Source organism: Podarcis raffonei, chromosome 5 (assembly GCF_027172205.1).
Source record: "Podarcis raffonei isolate rPodRaf1 chromosome 5, rPodRaf1.pri, whole genome shotgun sequence".
Taxonomy (NCBI): domain Eukaryota; kingdom Metazoa; phylum Chordata; class Lepidosauria; order Squamata; family Lacertidae; genus Podarcis; species Podarcis raffonei.
The window spans coordinates 39,307,509-39,331,929 of record NC_070606.1 but is presented as its reverse complement, the minus strand read 5'-3'; the positions used below and the strand labels follow the sequence as shown (position 1 = coordinate 39,331,929).

The 24,421-nt window shown below is 38.3% G+C and overlaps 1 protein-coding gene across 8 annotated transcripts in view; it reads right to left on the bottom strand.

Moving 5' to 3' along the window:
• Window positions 1-4,529: 4,529 nt before the first annotated feature.
• CPEB3 (cytoplasmic polyadenylation element binding protein 3) overlaps window positions 4,530-24,421 on the bottom strand; it is a 73,129-nt gene continuing 53,237 nt past the window's right edge. For all 8 annotated transcript variants that reach the window (XM_053388754.1, XM_053388755.1, XM_053388750.1 and 5 more), the window contains 6 exons: window positions 22,423-22,590; window positions 22,228-22,317; window positions 10,677-10,795; window positions 7,837-7,951; window positions 6,984-7,165; window positions 4,530-4,902 (listed from right to left, as the gene is read on the bottom strand). In XM_053388754.1, coding sequence (XP_053244729.1) covers window positions 4,675-4,902; window positions 6,984-7,165; window positions 7,837-7,951; window positions 10,677-10,795; window positions 22,228-22,317; window positions 22,423-22,590 — 902 coding nt within the window. In that variant the 3' untranslated portion in view covers window positions 4,530-4,674. The remainder of the gene's footprint in view (window positions 4,903-6,983; window positions 7,166-7,836; window positions 7,952-10,676; window positions 10,796-22,227; window positions 22,318-22,422; window positions 22,591-24,421) is intronic.

The window sequence follows — 24,421 nt, the reverse complement described above, 5'->3', positions numbered from 1 at the left end:
AGGAAATTTAGAAATTTCTCCTCCACTTCTATTTTACTTGCACAATTTGTGTACATCCCAACCAGTAGTAGTACCTAATTATAGAGTCTAAATTTTACTCACTATTTTATTTTTTTCCTATACATTTCTTACAAAAAGGACACAATGGGCCAACTCTAGACATTTCTACAAGAGATCAATAAATTACCCCCCTTAGGTAGAAGCCAGCGTGAGAATAGATCAAATCTGGCAACTGATCTATCTAGGGATGGCTATTGGATGTTCTGTTTATATAACACCAGTTTGGTTTGCAGGATCGGAAGGGGTGGATAATAGTACCTCTAGCATCGGCACAAAAAAATCTGCCAGGATAACAGCAAAAAGGTAAGGATTAGATAGGCAAAGGGTGGTGGTGATGAACTACATAAAGTGAAGCAGTGTTTTGATAGCAGCAACAGACGTTGCACTTGTGATATTTTTATTTTTTTAAAGGGCCAACACAAAGGGATAAATATACAAGAAGCTCAAAAAAGTGCTCAGATATATAGTAATAACGGTTGCTACACATGCATTACTTAGCACTAACTATGTCATAAATTACACTGTATGGTAATTGCACTGTAACATTATGCAGATACTATACAACTTCCTCCATTTGTTCTGGGTTGCCACTTAAAGAAGTGCATGAATAATGCAGCATGAGGGGCGAGTGGAATAAATAAGATAATGGCAGATCACACTGAAGCATGTTGGGAGAGATTTAAAATAACAGTCCAAAAGAGACCATAAAGAGTATTGGCAGGGGATGGGGGGGGGCGGGCAGGGAATTGACCGAGCATTAATGCTGTGTAGTCTCCATTTGTTTTTTCGGCACTTGCAGGAATGCTGGCTGGGCCTATGCTAATGGCGGGGGGGGGGGGAGCAAATTTGCATTACACTAAACAGCCATGGCTGTAAGCCTGTTATTTTTGTAGATTGGAGTTAATTACAACAGCAATAGTGTTTTATCAGCATTGGTGTTGTATAAATCTAGACAGCGAACTGGTACTGTGACATCCCTAATATCTTCCTAAATCATTCTGACAAAGGAAAAAAAAGGCTTCTCAAAAATATCACATCATTTTCCTGCTTCATTCTGTAATTTTATTGCCCAATTATTCATTACAGTTTTTCAATCATTTTACATATCCAACCATTTTCACACCATTGTAAACCACAACAGCGAGTTAATACATAAAGCTTTGCATTTCAAAAAACTAGACACTTTTAGTAACAATATTACAAAGGTTTTTTCTTAGCTTCAAAAATAACTGAAAATGAAAAAAATAAACTTTTAAAGAATTAGCATCATAAAATTAATTTATTCCAAGTAAAAATACAAAATAATATTAATGACATTGACCAGATATGAAAGTCTCTCCCAGAAACAACTATATTAATGGTTGAGAAAGCACTCCTTAAAGAAAATCTGAAATAAAAATGAAAAATATGTCAATGTTTAAATTTCTCTTAGCAAAAAATCTTTCTAAAAATAACAATGAAAATTTGTCTCAGTACAAAGGCTACATTACTATTGAAAAAATACCAGCATGAAGAAAAGGTACATATTTGACAGTAGAAAAATGATCTTAGTGAATCACAATGTCTAAAGTTTGCAATGAAAATAAATCTGCAATAAAGATTTATGCCTTTTTTCTTTTCTTTTTTCTTTTTTTTATACAAACAGTACAAACAGTATTGCACATAACAACAAATAGTCGAGGTTAAGTTGCCTTCAAAAAAAATCGACTAGTTCAAGTCTCACATCAAGAGAAGGCCACAAGAGGACCTGTTGTACCCAGGGACTTCTTAGTCAAGTTGCAGTTCAGAACACCTTATTTTAAAAAATAACTTCTTTTCTTGAAGGACCCTCTCATAATAATATAACATATTAACAACTTAGGGGGCACATTCATTTACAAAACAAAAAGGGACCATGTTATAATTTAATAAACTAAAAAAGTATCTTTAAAAAAATACAAACAGAAGAACTCTCACAATTCTGGTCAGTCGTGCATAATTGCTTGATTATAAATATACAAATTAAGGGAAAAATATTTTTTCACCTTCTATTCACAACTTCCAGCACCAAATGCAGTTTTTTTACACCTTTCGTTGCTGTGTTTTTGTTTTCATGTTATTACTTATATAACTTCCAGCATCTCTTTTTCTCGCTCTTTCCCTCCTTTCTTTCCGGGGTGTTTGTACAATGAGAGAGGGATATTTCTTCAAAACTGTGTATTATTGTTTCACATAATTAGGTAGACTTCTGTAGATTAGCTATGATCTTCAATATTACAGTTATAAAGCTCTAACTTCTTCATTTTCAAAAACGCAAATAAGCATGAAAAAAATAAAGTTACCCATCTGTTAAATCATTTCCTCGCAGAATTAAATTAATATATATTTTTTTCTGAATAAACTTACTTAGAAAATATTTTCTTTCCTATATTTCAAAATTGAGGTATTGCAAAAGATCATGTCAGTCAGAAAGCATGCCTTTTTCTTTTAAAAAAGAATAATCTGCCAACTATTGAAAACTGTCTAGATACAAAAAGTAGTGCATAACAAATCTTGTATAGATGAAAAGAAAAGAAAACCCCAAACAGAAGAAAAAAGACAGCTGGGCTGGATAAAGCAATATCACAAAAATGCCCAGAAGAAAACGTGAAGGGATACTACGAATGGTTTTGTTTTGTTTTTAAACCAGTAAAAAACTATTTTTCTAAACACAAAGTTTCTTTCAGAGCCAGTAATTGCAACTAAACATTGAAAGAAAAACATACAAAGTTAGACATTAACAAGGCCATCACAACACACAAAATCCGTAACATTTAAATCTACTATGCGGTGCCAGATCCAGTCAGATTGTCCCCAGAACTCCCAGGGGGTGGGGTGGAGAAGGGAACTCACAAAAAACACAGAAGAATAGTGTACACGTCCTCACTTTCTTATAGTTCGCACACTAATGTGTGCTTATGTGTTTGTCTTGCACGCCCAGAATACATGCTAAAAAAATGTCCACTGTTATAAAGTAGATCTCAAATATATTCAAGCTTCACAGGATACATCCAGGGTTCAAGAAATTAAATGTCACACCCAGAGAGTAGACATCTTGCAAGTTAACTTTTGTATGCAGACATTTCTTTAGCACTACTTCCCCACTACCTTTCATAAAATGTGCCTAGTTTATCAGCCTATTAGTGAAGTTAGTAGTGTACATACGCTGCCATGAGCTCTTTGGTTTTCTGGACAAGGGCTGCAGCTACATAAATGGTGCAAGCATTTATGAGATTGTAATTAAAGAGCTCATAATTAATTTTGTGAGTGTGCATATGTATCCGTATCTTTCAGAAGTGATTGAACGTTAGATATAGAGGCTTAAACAGTTAAGTTTGATCACAGTACTAGACATAATCACTTTTACTATATAAAATAAATTGCACAATATATAACAGAGCACCGCAAAGTACTTCGTCTATCATTCAGAAATTTGTTTTAAGGATATTCTACATCTAGTTTTTTTAAAAAATATTTGTTGTAATATAGGTCATACTGCAAAGGGCTGATCCTAATTTCAGAAGCATTTACATTTACTGAGGCATGCCTTCCTCCAGTCAGTAATTTGTGTCTGGTGTGCTAAGTCTGTGTGTGGGTTTTGTTTTGTTTTGAATAACAAGTACTTTGTAGTCTATATAAATCCTTAATTGGTGCATTGTGGGCAGATTTTCATATGAGACATATATAAAAAAAAATTATTGCATGCAGCAACCTGATTTAAGTAAACATGCAGTCAAAACTATTGACCTTCCTTGGAAGCTATACAGATCTCCTTTCAGCAGCCATCACGGTTTTAAATCATATAATCATCTTTTAAACTGATAGATACCCTAGCTTGAATAGAGTATTGTGGTATTAGTAATACCATCTTAATAGCAGCAAAAGCTATTGCAGCATACATTTACATAACACTAAAAGACCTAACCAAATAGGAAACCCTCAGCAAAACAAAAAGGGGTGGGGTGGAGAAAATGTGATCCAGCTTATGAGGTATCAACCTTACCAGTAAAAATGGAGAGCAACTAAAGGCTTTTCAGGGTTATTCCTATGCTAAATGACCCAAACTAATGATTGCTGAATATCCATTTTAAGTTTTTGCTACATCTGCCACCTACCTACTTGTGAGTGTTACCTTTGGTAAGTCATCTGCTAGGGGCAAGTCTATAAGTTTCTGAAAATAAGTGCATGCTCCAGTTTTAAAATAAAATTATAATTTTAAAAGTCGTTCTCACATACACACCAACTCAGTAAAGGCTGATGAGAATGGCAGTCTACTTATTGTCAGACATGACAAGTCTCGTGTAAGAAATTAAGGTACCAAGCAGATGTTTGTGTGAATCAAAGTGCAAAATCAGTATAGTTACACTCTGCTAGGCTTGTATTATACTGGACACAGAGTTCAGTAATGTGACTGTAAATAATCATAATTATCATCATCATAATAATAGTAATCGTAATAAAAAGACCCATCTCTTCATTAAAGTAAAGGATGAATGCACAGATTTCCAGAACACTAAAGCCCTGAGGCAGCACTCTCTTCTCCCTTCAGTTTCTTCAGTTCCAGTACTTCTTTGCTGCTGGATTTAGGCCCAGACTTCAGCTCCAACGGAACGGAACGTGGCGTGGCCGATCCCCCCCTTCCTTCACGAGTGGTTTGTGGAACTCTCGCCCAGCACGAGAGTGAATGCTGGCCCAACAGTATTCGCAGTAATACTGCAAGCAGGTAACATTGGCACAGAAAAATGGAGCAAATTTTCCACCACAGCGAGTGCCCTGGCATTCATCACACATCTGATCATCAAGCACATATGGCTTCACTTCCACCTATAGAAAGGAAGGAGAAACACAAAATAACTCAAAATAGAAAGAAGGCTCTGTGAATTCATCTCATTCATCTGAACACAGGACAAACCTGTATAGTGTATAAATTTGCCAGAATAGCCAGTAACAACACACTCTACTTAGCTTTTCAGTATCAGAGACAATGTGGTGCTTCTGGCTGCTACAGTTTGTCACATCACAGAAGTGCATGGGTTTAGAAAGTGATCTGTCAGAGCTCCCACCATTGTACATTACCATCATGGGTGTCCACAGGAGTTTTTCTGGGGTGGGGCAAAGTAAACTTAAAGATGGGAATCGGGACTAGAGGGGGGACAATTGCCACCTCCACATGGACACCCATATTGCAAGACAAGCCTCAGGCAAGAGCAGCAAGAATGTGTCCTCGTTTCATTACTATTAACTTAACCTTCCAGGTTAATAGTATCAAAATTCTCAGTTCCAATTTTAGATAGAGCAAGTCTACCCAGAAACCTTACGAAAACTAACCCTCGTTATTTCCTGGCCAAAGCTCTCCCACAGCGTTTGGAGAACTGCACCGAACATGAGAGAAGTTTGGGGAGGAAAACTGCGGGGGGAGGAAGGAAATAGAAGTCACTGACAATATCAGTCATCAACGACCTAGGGAATCTGCTATGCTTCAAAGCATTTGCTGGAACTTCCATTTGCATCATTACGTAACCCATGAATGAGCCTTCATATATCAGCATAAAAGTCTAATGTTTTCAAAATCTGCTCTTTTAAATCCTTTTGACGTATTAATAGCACCCCACTCCTATTACAATAGCAAATGTTTAGGATCTCCTTTATATTAAGATCAAGTTTAAAGTACTAGACAGTGCTACTGACCTTAACATAGAGCTTCAAGCCCAATAAAACAACCACATTAGAACATTAACTTGTCATGATCACTGGAAAAAGTGATCAGAGTAGAAAAAGCCTTGTCTTTCTTGTCCTGTCCCATTTTTCTTTTCATAACATTAGATGCTATTGCCAAAATAAGTCTTTAATGATTCAGTGTCAAGGTAATTACATTCTGAGCTCAGCATTTGAGCCAAAGCGACAGCATGACTCAGGATTAACACTGATGGTTCCAGTCATGCAAGAATTAATGGCTTTATAGATTAAGCCCTATCAGATTTATCACACTTAAAAATTATAAATCTGTAAGGATATGAGTCAGCCAAAGTTAAGCATACTTATATCTCACTGGTTTCAATGGAACATGCTTACATACTTCTCATTAAAATCTATGTGGGGGTTTTTCCCCTAAGTAAAGTCTAGAGAGTTTGCTCTCTCCTGGGTGGGGTGGCAGCGCCATTTGGATATTCAATCAGAGCTTTAAAAATATATAATCTTTGGATTTTTTTCACATTCCCTATTTTATTTCTTTAAAAATACATTTCTATGTAAATAAGGTCAAGCCTGAAGAAAAATACGTGTGCCATTTTCACAACAATTTTTTGTTAAAATCATACCAACAGCAGCAGTTTTAGCTGTGGGATGAATTAAGACTATGAAGGAAATCAATTTCATAGGAAAGGGTATTGTTGCTTTGACCTCACATATTTTTGAATATCTGCTATTCTTCCACCTTCCCACATTTAACCACAGTACTTTTGGCCAACTACTGTCTAGTGTATTTTCCAGCCCAAGTGTTATATCCAAAAGTATATTACAGAAAAAAGTAACAAGGAAATTGTACTATGTCTTCACTTATGAAGACAATATTGATTTTGCACACTGTTATTGAAACCCATTTGAGATTGGAAAGAATTTACATTTTAAAATCTAGCAAACACTAAATTTTGGCCATTAAAACAGTGATCAATCACAAACTCATGGGAGGGCTCGTAGCACTGCTGGGGAGGTCATGCATTACATAAAGAAGGTTCCTAAAAGATCTCCTCAAGTAGGACTTGAAAAGGCCACAGCCCAAGATTCTTGAGAGCAAATTTTAGTCAGAGGAGACAGTGGTGGATAAGATGGGCAAATGATTTGAGCCCACTAAAGATGCCTGCACAAATTGTCAGCCGTGTCAATCAGTCATGTGGCATTTTGCTTACCCGTTTATCAATGTCATTGTGTTGGAGCTGGACAAAGCGAGCACTTATAGCAGCAATATAGCTCTGCTGATTGGAGAAAGCCACTCTACCAGCACCTTTTGGGTATTTCAGCTCTGGGTCCGTATCAATGCCAGCATAGCAGACTCCTCCATACAAACGATCCATAATCATTGCTAGTTCAACTGTAAAAGAATATTAAACTATAAAAGACCTATACATTCATTCAACTTCCAGTAGCTAATTTGTGACTTCTTGTTGTTTAGTTTTTTAGTCGTGCCCAGCTCTTGGTGACCCCATGGACCAGAGCACGCCAGGCACTCCTGATTTCCACTGCCTCCCGCAAATTTGTGACTAGTCTACATATATAAAAAACCAAAATTCTTGATAGTTATAGCCCCAGGTAATCTAAAACAGTAAATGGAAATGATTGACCGTGTAAAAGACAAAAATCCTAAAAAAGCAAACAAAGCCAAATGCAACAGAAAACAAACTTCATAAACCAAGACAAACGGAATACCAGAAATGTAAACAAGTTCTTACCAGTTACCTATCTATGACAGTCAACTGATTTTAAAATGAATTGTTTTATATTTCACTGTTTAAAATGCAGAGCAGTCAGTATCTCAACGCAAGTGGTTTTTCAAGAAACATTTAATGAAGATAGTTCTTTAGACTGACATAATACTGTATAATATGTAGTTTGTTCTTTAATCTTGCTGCTTAAGAGGGGAAAAACACATCGAAGTCCTTGCCAATTTGAAATATAATGAAAAGCTCTAGAGACTATTACTGCATCATTCCTTAAACATTTCGTTGGTCATGGTTTTGGTAACCATTAAACATATTCACTCACCAGCTCTGAGGGGTCGTGGGACTCCTCCAACAAAAATAGTTTTTCTGGGGTCTAAAGGTTGAGAGCCATCCATTACAAAGTCACTGTCACTTAAGTTCCAAGGTCGAATTTGCACCTGAAAAAGCCAAAAGATTAGCTTCATTTTAAACTTCTATTTTGAAAGCAACAAAAGTCAAGGGACAACTTTAATCCTTTCCCATTTCTAACAGTTAGCAGTATAACCAAGTTAATTCCATATAAATACAAATCAATGAAGATGGGATGTTCTAGAATTTATCAGAACAGATATGCTGCACTGAAGCACCATCATAAAAGCATCAACTTCTGCAGCTATGCAAAAAGAATGCAGTCAGCAGGCTTGCCCCTAACCAGTGCTGTATCTCCTTGGTGCTCACTACCACCTTTGTCTATCAAACTGGCCTGTTAATTTTGCAGGTACAAAGTAAGCTAGAAAACCTCCATTAGGATTCCCAAATACATCATCTAGATTTCAAATATGTTCAGATATTCCCAAACACTGGTTGTCTTACATGTGACAGCTAAACTGACCAAAAATAAAATAAAAAGCATGGTATCCAGTCAACTCTTGGGTTCCATCCAGGCATAGCAAATCATGCTAATTTGACTTGCCAGCGAAAAACGTTGTGTAAACTTAAAATCAGGGTGTTCATCACTGAATGGAACATTGTTAGGGGTTAGTAAACTGGTGAGCAGCACATACAGAGCTTCTTGCAGAGATAAAATGCAGTATAAGAACAAGATATGTATATGTTATTTTAACAATGTTGCCGAAGAAAATATTTGCTTCGTACATAAAAATCTAATCTGCCCACTCATATCTCTTATAAACTTAATAAAAGGAAATCATTTCATGCAAAAAGTCTAAGTTGTATTTCTTCCATAATGAGTATAAATTCAGTTAAATGCCACATACACAGTCTCTGAATTTAATATTAATTATGGTAATTTACTATTTTATTTACTGCCTCTAGAAATAAGGTTGAGCAATATTTTTTCACATAAATCTACAGCATTTCCTCCTATTTGCTTCTTTTAATACACAATCACACAGTAGAATACAGGCCAAGATTCATTTAATAAGCATTTCATACATTCTGAAAACAGAAGAAAAGGTGGTTGGTAGTGAACTTAATTCCTTTGCTTAGGCTAAGAGGATTGCCCAAACCGAAAGCATTTACGCTGTCCATTTAAGAAGCCAGATGGCTGAATTTGGGACAAAGTCTTTGAATTGTTTTGAACCAAGCAATCAACAAAAAAGTCATTTTCATAAGCCTTACAAAGCCGTGTGAACTTGGAGAAGGTGTTTATAATATCTGAATTTGTCACATCTATGCATTTTTTATCGAGTCAGAATTTTAAAATATTCTAATACCTGTTTGGTTTGTTTTAAAATTCTCTACTGAGAGCACCCTCATCACCACACCTTCATTCATGCCAAAGCCAAGTTCCCCTGAAGACCTTCTATCTACTCATACAATCCTTACCCCATTTTAAAAGGAGGGAAATAGGGCGAGTTAGTTTCTCCTCAGAATCAAACATTGATCCCTAGTTCGTATTTTACTTCTCCCATTTAGCCACAGTGATGGGGTTGCTCCACATCAGTTCGTGAATAGCGGCAAATACACCTGAGAGAATTTTGGAATAATTCCCAATTTGCATACTAGGTAATTAATGTTGATCTGGTTCAGACACAGTTTTGCATTATACAAATGAGACTCAGGCTTATGTACACCTTTCACTTCTTTTTTCAATTAACCCTGGTTCATCATTAGGTCCAAACCTGAAACTGAACTATAATTTTGCAAAACAAATGAAGATCATAAGTAGTTTTATTTGAACTATAGTTTAGGCAAACAAGACAAGTCAGTTTGTCTAGGTTCAGATACAAATAACCATGGCTTTTTAAAAATGGAAGCAAAAGTCTCACTGTGATCATACTTATGGGGGTGGTGGCAGGAGCACACACAAACCAAAAGCCTGTTCACTAATGTTAGACTATATATTAAGACTGAATGATGCTATTAAGAAGAAAAATCAGCTCATGTGTTTTACCTATACACTGCCTTACACCATGACATATCATTCACTTGTGATATTTTACTTCAATGCAGTACTGCTAGACTGCCTTCAACTGTACAGAATTCAGTACTGTTATGTCTGCAGCAATGGAACTTAAGTAAAATAAGGTTAATCGTTATTTGCAAGCTGAAACATCCCATACACAAACTGACTCACAACCCAGTCAAAAGAGCCATATACTCTTGCACATAATTTCTTTTACATTGGAGTATCTACATTTCAAATGAAAGGCGCTAACCAGCACATGGAAAGGGATGCACATAAAGAGTACATTAACACGCGTGATAAAGCTGCTTTGTGTGCTCACTAGAGCTCCCGTACATGGATCAGTTTGTTGGACCAGGGCATTAATCTATTATACAATCTCAAAGGAAAGACTTTTGAATGCTAAATTGTTCTGACATTTACTGAAGTTTAACATGGTCAATATATGCTAAAGCAATATGCCAGTATAACAGACAAAATAACAGGACAGAGACAGCCATTTTTGCACAACAGTAGTTGACTTTCAGCTATATATATATATATATACACACCCCGTATTTTTCGCTCTATAACACGCACCCAACCATAACACGCACGTCGTTTTTAGAGGAGGAAAATCCGTAGGCATGCCACCCGTAGGCATTCCCTCCATAACATGCACAGACATTTCCCCTTACTTTCTAGGAGGAAAAAAGTGAGTGTTATGGTGCAAAAAATACGGTATTTTAAAAAAGGTAGTATGTTGATTTACTTACTGGTTTGTCCTTGATAGTGGGACTTGATACACATAGATAAAGTTTCCCATCCTCTTCCAGACAGGCATCTATTAGAGCTTGCACAGAGCTTTCTTCCTGGAATAGCAGAAAGGCATAACCTTGGAAGAGAACAAAATTACAAAACAGGAATAGAGTCAGAAGATATAAATTATTGTGGGAAAGCAATACATTTAAATACACAAATATTAAAATTAAAACATGGCATGGATTCTGTATGACAGATGTATCGTGGACACAGTTGATTCAAGGCACAATGTTGGTGTGGAAACAAGGCATATACAAACATTCCAGACTCAAACAGGGTCAATTGTTTTGTTTATACCTGACCTCCTAAGGCATTATTTGCATGAAGGCTTAGGATGGGGTTTAATGATTGCTGCATTTGCATAAATTCACAAGCAGAAATGTTATGTTGGGGCATAAGTAAAGTGGGCCTGATAACTGTAGAAAGAAATTTGTGTGTGTGCGCGCGCACGCATGCACGCACGCACACACACACACACAGAGAGAGAGAGAGAGAGAAGATGCCCTTGCTCATTTTACTGGCCTTCACCCTTCCACCACCCTCTTGCTCAACTGCCACAGGCCCCACGCACTCGCCCATGCTACTGCACCTCTCCTCCCGCTCAACCCACTCGCTGCTGCACAACCAGCTTACTTGCCCACTCTGTTAAGGTAACTCTTAAGTTTTGTGCGCCAAAGCACTTGTATATGCAGCTGAATCAGCATTTTAGCACCCATACCCCCTGCAGTAAATATTAAGAGTGACAGAAGACAGCAAGACTCTTGCTGGTTTTCCTCCATTTGTATCTCACCATTAGATATGATCCTATACAAACGTTGAAATAGAACGGTTCCTACCACTTCATAGGAAGAGGATCAGGCTAAAAGACAGACCACTCTCCATATATAAACAATAATTCTATGCTAAGCGAACACCTGAAAAGCCCTTCTTTTAAGTGTACCTATGAGATATCTTGGATCCATAGCTAAATATTAATATTTGAATTGACTCAAACAGATAAAGATAAATAAAAAATAAGGTGTTTTTCTACTGGTAAATGGTAGATTGAATTTGCAAATTCAGGAAATCTTTCTAAACTGTTAACAGCATATCAGCAATAGAACATATCGCTTATAGATATAAAATTTGTTCTGTGCACAGGCACTGTTCAGAAATGTTTTACATAGAATTTCCTATTCATGACAGCTACTGCATTTGATCAGAATGGGGAAGAACACATTTAAACTCTATGACCATAGCTATTCAGCAAAAATACATTTAAATTGCAGACATTTGACACTTTGCCAAGTGTGTTAAAACTGTTTTTCAAGCTTTATAATGTCACCGCAGTGGGCTGCTCCCAATTCCACTGCTGTAAAATGATATTTATTGAGATGACATATAGGCCCCTCTTTATGAAAAACATGAGAAAAACATTTAGTATTTTATCCAAGCCATACCCAGAGTAAACCCACAGAAATCAGTGCATCTAAGTTAGTCCACATTTTTCAACTGGTCTACTCAGAATATAACTTACTTGAATACAGCCCTTAAGAAATGTAGGCAACTTTTTTTTTTAATTAGTTACAATTAGCATAAATGGTCATTGCTCTAGAGTCAGGCATATTTTTTAACTTTATAATTGTATGCTTTGAACACTAATAAAATTGTACTTCAAAATCCAAGGATGAAATGAAAAGTCAAAGAAGCTGATTTAAGAATACGAACCCAGAGGTACTTAAAAAAAAATCTGCAGAGTTTCATTTAAAGCGTTGCTGTGCTGTGACTTGCTTTCCAAAAACATCAAAGGCATTAGCGCTAAAGAAATTGCAAAATAGAAGAGACTAATCTTACTTTAGCTACTGCAGAAGAGTGATATTGCATATTAGGCTATGAAGCTAGTTTCTTTAGGCAGTGGCAATGTACTGCAGTGCCAGCTGACTCATTCAACCAAGGAAATGGTGCATAAACATTTCAGATGTGGTAAAAAAAATAGTTTTACAGCTTGATTCCTATGTAGTGCCCTCCTGTCACAAAGCCACAGGAAAACTGCCACATAAAAGACATTATTCCTTATTGCTATTGGACTTCTTCGTATTAAAGCTTTAAACTAATTTATGCAGCAGTAGCATCTCTGCATCACAAATACAGAAGCACACTGTAAAGAATGAAAGTTAATCTATAAAAGGACGAAGCAACACGGAGAGAGCATAATTATTGCTAGGGATAAAGAAAATCTATTTTGCCTTAACACTCCATTGGAAACATGCAAGAAATTTGTGTCAACTGATCCATTTTCAATGAGCTTTGAAGAGCTGCCCCCAACACAACCGGGGTCAGGGTAAAAGAGTTTCCTGTCCAGGACTGGCAGGATTGCTGACAAGTGTGCACTGGGGGAAGGAGGGCTGGAGTCTGACTCAGGAGAGGTGGTCAATGACATGTGCAGTACTGCACAGGCCAGGAGGCAAGAGCTGGAAGCAGGGGACTTTTCAGAGCTGGAGGGTGGAGCACAGGATGTGTTGGAACAAGAGGAGGAAAAGGCAGGTCAGATAAGTGAAGGACTAGGTGTTTCCCCACCCTCTCCTGCACCACTGTCTCTCAGGAGGGGATTGAAAAGGGATTAGGAGAGGAAGCTTCCACGCAGCTGTAGCCTCTGTCATGCAGCCCATCAGGGAAGGTAGATAAACTGGTAGAGAGGGAGTGGTCTGCTGTTGTGACAGCTGCTCCATAGAGTGTGTAGGTATCCAGAGCTGTAGAAGCTGTAGAACAGGGGATTAACCTCTGATGCTCAGAAAAAGCCATTTACTACACCAGGAGACTGAGAAGTTGTCAGCTCCTGGGAACTCGGATGGGAGTCAGTGATTTAAGTGCCCAAAACCCAAATAAGAGCCCTAATGGGCGTAGGGTCTGCAAAAGCCTTCCTTTCTCTAATTATCTCTGAGACAGTTATAATTTATCACTGAGAGGGGTTCTCTATCTGGAATACCCTTCACATAGGGATGGCGAGACCGTTCTCGCATCCCTATCACCTGAACCAGTGCCTATCCACAACCTTACAAGTTGTGACGATTTGCTACACAGCAGGCGAAACCCAAATGGCAACAGCCAATCAGGGAAATTCCTGCCATGCCCCTGTCCCAATGACACATGACACACGATGGCATAGCAAGGTCAATCACAAAATGCCCTAAAAGTAGGGAGAGATGGGCGGGTGTTCCGAATGCACGAGCCGAAAGAGGAAGCTCTGGGTCACGTACATGGGTATATATGGTCCCTTGATCCATTTAGACTGCGCCTCATTGGCCAGATTGAACCCAACATTGAGGGACCTACCAATCGGGTGTTGTGGCTGACCAATCTTACCCACCCACAACACAGGTGGTCAGTCTCCAGGTCTCACCGCAACGTGTGCCCTCTTTTAGGGAGGACACAATTTATAGTAAGGTTTTGCAACTCTAAATTAATTGTTTAGTGGTCATGGTTAGCATCATTATTTGGGGGAAAATATGAAGTTTCAATACAAAACTTATTTTAAGTCAGTGCTTTAACTTAGCCATTTTTCTTGTTGATTTAAATCATTAATTTGAGTTGCCTTGATTTAAATCCAGTGCTTTTTTCTGGGGGGATGCAGGGGTATGCATACCCCTAAACATTTTGTGAATCTAAGTTCAGCCTCATTGAGGGGCAGTATTTCAATATGAGTAGGAAAATGAGAGTACCCCTAAACATTTTTTAAGGAAAAAAAAACCTGCTTAAATCAGTGCACCCAGCATTACAAACAACTGTTATGGTTTGGTTATTCTTGGCAGGCCACTACATCTTTTTACGTAGAAATATCATATTACTGTTTTGATTACATCTTTCTCCTTAGCTTTATAAGGCAGCTCTTCTTTCAAAAAATCACATCAACTTTAAAGCATCAGACTAAACTGCTAGTACAGTCCATAACAATTTGCAACAAAATGTCGACTAGGGACATACTAAAAAGTTCAGGTGCTATATTCAATTTTAAAATGGTATTTGTCAGTCAAATGAATGAGCAAACAACAAGAAAGATTTCAATGAGGCAAGGATGAACTGCGTTACATTTAAGATAGTATGTAGTCTTTCATAGACAAGAAACAAACCTAAAGTACGATTTAGATTTGGCACTTGGTAGCAATAGGTGGAATAACTTCCAGGTAAGAAAATTACATTTCTATTTCTGTGAATGAAATACAAACAACCACTTCAGAAACCAGTTTAGCATTAACATAGTAAAATGAAGTTTTAGTTTTGTATTCTAAAAGTGTAAAGAGATGACAGATAGAGCTATCATCCTATATATTATGCATGCACACATACACACACATTGATATACATGAACATTCAGGATGAAGCTGAGGGGACAAATACAATCATCTACTTCATACGTAACTGAAGTTGAGTTGTGTGGTTTTAAAGATCATATAATATGCAAATTGAAGGATACAGGCTTCTTCAAAACTCATTTTACCAATTCTGCATTTTTTTAAACAAAAAATTAAAACTCTGAAGCTTTTTGTCATCCAATCTATTTATGATTTTTATTTAGACAGTGCCACTTGCATACCTGGCACATGAAGCAGGGAGAAAGGCGACAGCAGTAAAGAGGATTATGTTTCACAGCATGTGCATTTGAAGAGTTCAGCTGCAGGTTAGCCAGTGGGGAAACCCTGCAGCAATCACATTTATTGTGCCCATGCCTCTTAAGATAACATTAGGAAAGAGCTTTGGTTATCCTATTCCATGACTCTGCTTTCTTCTAACTGATCAATCCAAATCTTTACTAAAACATACCTGACCAAGGTCTTATTTTATCATGCACTTATGCAAGTTACTTTTATTGGCTGGTACCATTTTTGATGTTTTCTGTGCTTGCTATTTAATGTACCCAATTATATTTTCAAATGTATTTTTATGTGATGAAGCATAGTGGCTAAGAGATTGAATTCTGTATCAGGGCACCCCTGCTTCAAATCTTGCTTCTGGTGTAAACTTCCTAACTGGCCTGCGGTAAGCAACCCTCTCTCATCAAACTTCTCCCAATCTGCAATATGGGGGATAAGGACACTGGTTTACCTTATATAAGTGTTGTATATATGATTACAACAGAATAATGCATATAAAGCATTTTGAGCACACTATAAGATGTTAAATAATACTATTAGGATTTTTACAGTATCTTCTATAGAGTCTCTTCTAGGTGGTACATGACACCAGTCAAGCTTGCAAAAATTTATCATTTGTCTGATAATAAATGTTGGAAATGTAAAGAGAACGAAGGTACATTCTTTCACCTTTGGTGGACGTGCCCAAGGATTAAGGCTTTCTGGGAGATGATCTATAATGAAATGAAAAAGGTATTTAAATATACCTTCCTGAAGAAACCAGAGGCCTTTCTCCTGGGCATTGTCGGCCAATTGGTGCCAAAGAAGGATAGAACTTTCTTTATGTACGCTACAACAGCAGCAAGAATACTCATCGCAAAGTATTGGAAGACACAAGATCTACCCACCCTGGAAGAATGGCAGATGAAAGTGATAGACTATATGGAACTGGCGGAAATGACTGGCAGAATCCGAGACCAGGGAGAAGAGTCGGTGGAAGAAGATTGGAAGAAATTTAAAGACTATTTGCGAAAACATTGTAAAATTAATGAATGTTAAAATGATGTCGGATTGAAATGAAGCGGCCTTAGCAACAAGGCTAATAAGAATATGTAAAAATGGATTGATAACGGATGAAAATATAAAGTTATAATATGTTGAGATATAGAATTAAGATAGAAATAAAGAGGGTAAGGATTTGCTGAATTAACCATGTGAACGGCAATACAAAAAAGGGAGGTGTGAGGAGGTCGGGGAAATAAGTAAATGAAATCTAAGATATGAAAAGATTGATTTGTTTTTAATTATTTTCTATTTATTTTTTCTGTATTTTGCATTTTCCCCCCATGTATTTTTGTATTTTTTGTATTTTTCCTTTTTCTTCTTTTTTACTCTGTAACTTTTTTCTTTTTGTAAAACTTTAATAAATATATTTTTTTAAAAAAAATAGAGTCTCTTCTAGGAATAATTGTGAGATACAAATTTTAAGTAATAGAGCAGGCATTTTATAACTTAATAGGAAGCTTATGCACAAAATATTCAGAATTATCTCCATAACCACAAAATGCACTTTACTCAATTGTTTGCAACTAAATACTTTAATTTGAACAACTGCATCAACTAAATTATACTTTTTATTAACTCTAAAACCATATTTTTCTGTGTATGATGATGTTTTTTGCTTTAAAAATAGTCAAAAATTGGGGGGTGGGGTTGTCTTATACATAGGTGGTGAATGCACAGGGGTTTGAGTTTGAGTTCTGGTGTCGGCGGCCCAAGCTCGAGTTTGGTCTCTGGCCCAATTTCTTAATTTTGGGATTTAAAAAAAGGGGGTTGTCTTATATATGGGGGCATCTTATACACAGAAAAATACGGTACTTTGCCATTTGCCCTGGACATACTGTACTGTAATCCTCAGCAATATACAATACACTCCAAGAATCTTCAAAACAACAAATGCTACTTCAGTTTTTCATAGAAGCAAAATCATGGATGGAACTAACACCCACATCACACACAGTGCAGTGCTTCAGAATATGGAGAATGTAAAATGCTATGTGAAAGCCATTTTTTGAATGTCTCAGAGACCAGAAATAGTAATCTCTTGTTCAAATATAGGGACTCAGCTTTAATTCCAAGAAGTCAGCTGTGTGAAAACACTTATGTTCTTAGCACTCTAAGACTCTATTTATTAACATAGTATGAAGATGGTTGGCCTTTGCAATTACAGCTTTTTGATTTAATATTTAATCCACAGCATTACTGTTTAATAAGCAGCACACTTAGCTTAGGATACAAACCATAAGAATACTTACCGTATTTTTCGCTCTATAGGACGCACTTTTTCCCCTTAAAAAATGAAGGGGAAATGTGTGTGCGTCCTATGGAGCAAAGACACCATAGCCCCGCGGCCCTCTCCCGGCTGGAGAGGTGACGCGCGGCTATGGCAGGAGCCTCCATAGCCGCGAGTCACCTCTGCAGCCGGGAGAGCGCGCGCGGAGCTAAAGCAGCCCCCCGCGACCCTCTCCCGGCTGGAGAGGTGACGCGTGGCTATGGCAGGAGCCTCCATAGCCGCGCGTCACCTCTCCAGCTGGGAGAGCGCGCGAGGAGCTAAAGCAGCCCCCCGCGACCCTCTCCCGGCTGGAGAGGTGACGCGCGGCTATGGCAGGAGCCTCTATAGCCGTGTGTCACCTCTCCAGCCGGGAGAGCGCATGCGGGGCTAAAGAAGCCATAGCCCTGCGACCCTCTCCCAGCTGGAGAAGTGACGCGTGACTATGGCAGCAGCCTCTCCGCTGCGCCTTTCCGCTGCTCCCTGACCTGCTCTTTGGGGCTGGTGGTGGGCTTCCCCCCACCAGCCCCAAAGAGCAGGTCGAAAGGAACCTGAAGCCTGGAGAGCGAGAGGGGTCGGTGCGCACTGACCCCTCTAGCTCTCCAGGCTTCCAAGGTAGCCGCCTGAATGCACCTTAAACGGCACCTTGTTTTAGAGTGGGAAAACAAGAGGGGGGAAATTCTCCCACTCTCTGTGCAGCGCTTCCTGCCGCTTCGCTGAAGGGGCGCTGGGCAGAGAGCGGAAGAATTTTTTTCCCTTGTTCTCCCCCCTCTAAAACAAGGTGCGTCCTATTGTCCGGTGCGTCCTATGGTGCGAAAAATACGGTAAATGATTTGTGGTGATTGTTTAAATAATAATAATTACATATACATTTGAGTGATGACTTTAAGGTATCATTTCCTAGTACCGTAATTGGCTCAGGAGTAAAACATCTCAGAGTAACGGTGCTCAACAACAAGTTAGAGGTCTTTTGGTTAAATTAGTAGAATAGGAGGATATAGCGTCTATGCAACTGCTTCCTAAGCATTGGATAGAGTAAAAAAGAAGGCAATATGTAGGTAGTAGTGCCTGATGATTTTTCCAAGAGTTTGTGTAAAATAATAATAATGTACCTGAAAGATCACAAAGAAGCATGGGGTTGTGTGAAGTATCAATAAACTTTGTATTTCAGCAACATGTGACTTGACTGGTAAGTAAGGCTTAGAATTTGAATGACAGGAGAGCATTGGAGGAAGATCTGGGGATTTTGATTGTCTAGCTGGGTCAGATGTTATGTGGAAAAGAAAAGCAGAAATCATATGAGACACAAAACTCTGGTAAAATAAATTCAACTTAGAAGCAGGGTGCATCATCATCAAGCTACTTCAGTGAGAGGAAGGCAAGGTATTCAAAACAAACAAAGTGAAGCGGGATTCTTGACTAACACTGTCGCAGGGAGAGTTGGCCAGTATTTATTCAGGAATGTGACTTAAATTAACTTAGTCAAAAAGTAGGGTGGAGAAAAGACAAAGAATGGGGGAAGGGGCTCCTTAGCTTTGGCACCTTTCAATCCCTGTGCCTCTTTAACACTAGCCAAGATGAGATTTCTTTTAGTGAAATCTTTGAGCTGTTTGTAGCTGTTGAATGCCTTGTTGGCAGTTTTTCACAACTTGGTAGTAGAGAAAGCAGCTGATTCAAAATGCATTACCTAAATCTGAAGACACCAAAGGAGTAGAGTTGTGCTTTTCAGTACAGGACCACTAACCCCAGGGAAAAGTTGTCAAATCTTTTGTATAGATTCTCTCTCCTTTACCTGACATCTCACGCAAAGCTTCAACAACCTTGGATGTGAATTCCTATAATAATAATAATTTAATAATAATTTATTATTTATACCCCGCCCATCTGGCTGGGTACTTAGAACCAAGAGGAGTGGTGATTCTGCTGATGTACACAGCAGACTTCCTGGCTAAGTTGATCACATGTCTGCTGTTGAAATGTTGCTGTCCTGGGAGCAACAAACATCCTCTTCCCAGTGCAGCTCAGGTATTCCTTGCCACTACGTCAACTATTCCATTCTGACTTGCCCCAGTGGGGCTGCCAGGAGGGCTTCTGTCAACAACTACCTTGGAACCATCATTACCAAGAAGTGACAGAGGAGTTTCCCAACAATTACAGGGAAATAATTGACTGAAGATGTACATACTCATCACAAAAAAGTGTGGGGCTGACAAAGCAATGGGAATAATAGGTTTTGTGGGTGGAAATTCCAGAAATACAACCAAAGAGTTCCCTAATGTTGACCACTGCAAAACTAAGACAGGAATGGGAACATACAACTTTAGATGGCAAGCAGACCTTCAGTAGGATTCCAAGTCTTTAACCCAAAAAGCTGCTGGGTGACATGAAGAAGCTTTCCACACTATGGCACTACAGCCAATAAAAGGAGCAGTACTTGCCAAGTGTCTCTGTGCCTTCAAAACACAAAAGCTCCCCTTCACTTAAGGGAGTTGGAATGTGACAATGCTGGTTGGATGGTCAAAGATTTGGTGGGTTACCTAGAAGATTCAAAACACACTTATAGAAAAGGGGTGTGACACCCATGGTGTTGCACAACTATAGTTATAAGCCTGAGATAAACTTTTAAAATATTTACAAGTCACAAGAAAGCAAAATGCTGCAAAGGATACAGTAAAAAGTACTCTTAGCTAGCTGGCATAGATGTTGATCTCAGTAAACAATGGCAAGGTTATTTTTTTAAGCATCCTGACAACCAGTGACGAGTGAGAAGAATGCTCAGGAGGAGTTAGAAACATGATAACAAAGACTGTTGACATAAGAATGTGAACATACCTGCAAAGGCACCAGCCTTTTGAACACAGAAGGAATGGTACTGCAGTTGTCAATTAAGTACCTGTTCCCAAGTTTACCTGACCAACAGAGTTTAATATATTCGTGCTACAGGGTTTGTGCTGAAAGCTTTGACAGCTCAGAAGTCAGTTATAAATAATCTGGAACAGTTGTGACCGAGTGTTCTTTAGCACTTTCAGACAGGCATTCAGGGCAACTGGCAAGGGCTTTGAAAGCTGTTTCCCACATTAGAACCATGATAAAAATAGGAAAAGACTGTTTCCTTGTCTTCTGCTAAAATAGATCTTACTCAACAAGATTTTTACAAGCATGACAGAGCACTGATTTAGCTTCCTCAAAGGTAGTTTAAACTGCTTCCAACAGTAACAATTAAGGCCTTTTGCAGTTCAGCAATAGGTATTTTTTAAAACTAAAGCAAGGGGAAACATGCTGGCTTGGCTCCATAGTTCCCATGTACTCATGGGATGCTTCTGCTGGAGGAAGAAGGGAAGTGATTTTTGCCAATTCCTTCTCCCCCTGCTCCTTCAGACCCCCGTCTCTTCTGAAAATCTTCCCTATAGGGATGCAGAAATCTGTGGAATAGTGAAAGAGATGCCACAGAGGGAAGGAAACAGGCAATAATAAACCCCACCGTTCCCCCAGGGAGGAGTTTCTCCTGGACTGCAATTCTTTATGTGAGCTCAAAGGCAACTCTGAAACCCACACACTATTAGGAATCACCTGGTCAAGCAGAAACTGGTTTTACCCTAGGAATGTATGATAAAATAAAAATAAAATCATATCCTTCTACAAATGCTCTTTGGGGAAAAGGTATCTTTAAACTTTGCAATCAAACTGGCAGGTTAACTGATTCATTTTGGTTTTCTCATCAACATGTTTATATTGTATATTCACTGTGTCATTTTTTGCTATAGTTAAAAATCATTTTGGAAAAATGCAGTTGTTTTTAACATAAACAATTATCAAGTGGATGATCCTCCAGTGATCTGTCCAATAGTTTGAATAGGAATCACAAATCTTATTAGTCAGCATGCTCTCAAAAATATTACTGCTAGAGATGCTTCACTTACTATTAATCAACTCAGCTCAACCCAGCTAGAGAAGAGGAAATGTACGTTTCACAGCCCAAAATACGGCCTATTGAAGTGGCATACATTTTTCTAGGCTAATCATCAGGGGTGATGGAAAATGTAGTCCAGCAACATCTGGAAGGCACCACACTGGCTACTCCTGTCCTATACAGTATGCCTGTGACTATGAAGTATTGTATGGACTAGCTTTGCAACAACTTTAAGCTCTTCTAAACAATCCAGATGCTGGACACTCATGCAAATGGTTATGAATTTATGTCCTAAAACACTAGCAAACACAATGATATTGCATCTAGCATATTGTTAGAGTGACCCTGTGTACATGCTCAAGAGAGAGATTAAAGAACTTTGAAAAGCCAAAAGGAAAAGCCAAGAACCACATATGTCTTTAGAGAAAGAGAAGAAAGAAACTATTCACATACAAAGCCTCATGTGCTGAGATTCTAAATTCATTTCTAAAAAAAATACTGTTAAAAGGACATCCTTTTTGTGTTTATTCCATATTCTACCATCAGAAGCAGCTTAATTTAAAAATACTTCAAGCACTTAAAAACGTATACTTAAAAATAACATTCACACACAGAAGGAACATTTACATGCACCAGAAGGCTTATATTAACCCGATTACCTTTAGGTGGAAAATATGACTTGCTTTCAGCTTTATGAGGCCAGTCTACTACAAGAGGTCCAAACCTACGAAAGCTGGCAGTGATTTCATCTATATAAAAAAAAAGTTGTAAAGACATTTAGAAAGGGAACTTCAAGGAAAAATGACAATAATTCCCTTCCTCTCCCCACACTGAACATTACTATTTCATAGTACCTTCATCAATGTCAGGAGGCAGACCTCCAACAAACACCTTCCTAGAATAACGTTCCACTCTTTCACCATTTTGACAGCGGGTTGGAGAGCTAAGACCTGATGATAAAGACTGGTCACCATGACTGTCATCTAAGAAGCCATCTTCGAAAGGAAAGAGTGAAGAACGACCTGCAAAAAATGTTGTAGTGTATTAGAAGTCAGAACATTACACTTTTCTGGAAAGACATATTCAATGAACAAACTAAGAGTGTTTTAAAATGTTGCAGTTCATGCTTCCCCCCAATGGGTTTTTAAATCCCTTCTATCATGCTATGCTATCACTGTTGTAGCCAGAGGTAAGTGAATTCTATATTGCAGATGAGTACAAATATTTTCTCTTGCCTACCTCTACCACATATTACAGCATGACTTGAACAGTGGTACTCAGATCACCAACCAATAATACACTGTTACTCTAGATGAGCATCTACAAGTGTCAAATTGATGGTGTAAGACACCTGTGTCAAATATAGGAGGGTTCAGATGCTGTGAATAATAATTATATGATCACCATGCATCATGAGGGACGAGTTGAGGTTTGCTTTCAGCACTTCTGTTGGGATTCTGTCCTTTCCTGGGGCTTTACCACATGCCTTGGAGTTGATGGCATAGACAAATGCCAACCAACCAACCACCACACAATTTTTTAAATATGTACTTGATCCTCCAACCATACATGTGAATAAGTGTCATTTCTGATATCAATACATGTCAAGCATGTTACCAGCAATGACCGGTTTGAACATGTGCAGATGACGAGGGTAATGTTGGGACCCCCTTACTCATTCATCCAGATGCACACAATACACACAGTGGTCAAGTGAGTTCAGAAATTAATTTTGGCTGGCTTGGAAAGAGGAGATAAAAGATGATAAAGTAGCCCATTCTGTTTGTAGATCACAAAATTTATCTGTAGCCATTTTCATGTTTTATAGCATTGATTAGAATGTAGGTCTGCAGGTAGGATTTTGTAAATGTTAATGTATTTTGTCCAGCATCTATGTTTTAGTTGCCTAGGAAATTATTTTTATTATTGTAATAAAAATCAAACACAGAAGATTAATCTCTTATTCTGTCACCTGGAATGTTCATAATAATTATAATGGGCAATATATTATAAATTTAGGAAACTAAAAAGTTTTGAAAGGGCCAGTTATATTAAACAATTTTAAACACATGGGAAAAACTCTGTGCTAAGGTGCTTGCTTTGAAGAAATGCTGGATGCATAAGAAAATTTCATCTTAAAATGTAAAGACTAAAGTGGAAGCACAAGCAAGTCCTAATTAATGTAAGTAGCCAATATAGTACGATTGCATCTTACGCACAATTAACTTGCATGATTTTTACTTTGCACAGTTGAAAGCCGTCTGTTTGAAAGCCCACAAATTAATTGCATGCAAGGTGGAGAGCTTAAAAGGTCATTTTGTAACTTGGTTTTCAGACTTGCTTATTGGGCTCTGGGATGCTCTCTGCCTTGCTTGGAAGGTAAGGATGGTCATGTGGGAGCAGTTCAGGTACACATGTTTTTGTGTATACACACCACTGCAGAACATAACACCCTTGCAAGATCCAATCATACTGTAATTCCTATTTTGGATACACTCAAAAACTATGGGTTGGATCGCAAGATAAAAACAAGTATGTGGAAGGAAAGTTTTGCATGCCCGCACTCCTCTCCTCAAATACCCACCTGTGCCCCACTCCAGAGGATCAGAGGGCCTTCCTAAACAATGTAGGAAGGGGTGTGGATGGGGTGTGCTAAGGGAGTAGAAGACTGCCCCAGATCAGGCAGAGGTCTACTCAATTCCTCACCTCCTGCAGTGCCCCCAATGCCATATGCCAAAACTTCTGAAAAGGATTTTTGGGAGGTTCAGGTGGCTGTAAGGAACATAAAATTTTCCTTCTGGAAACTTCCTTAGGTTAAATTAACTTATCTTTGTATCCAAATCCATGTTGGAA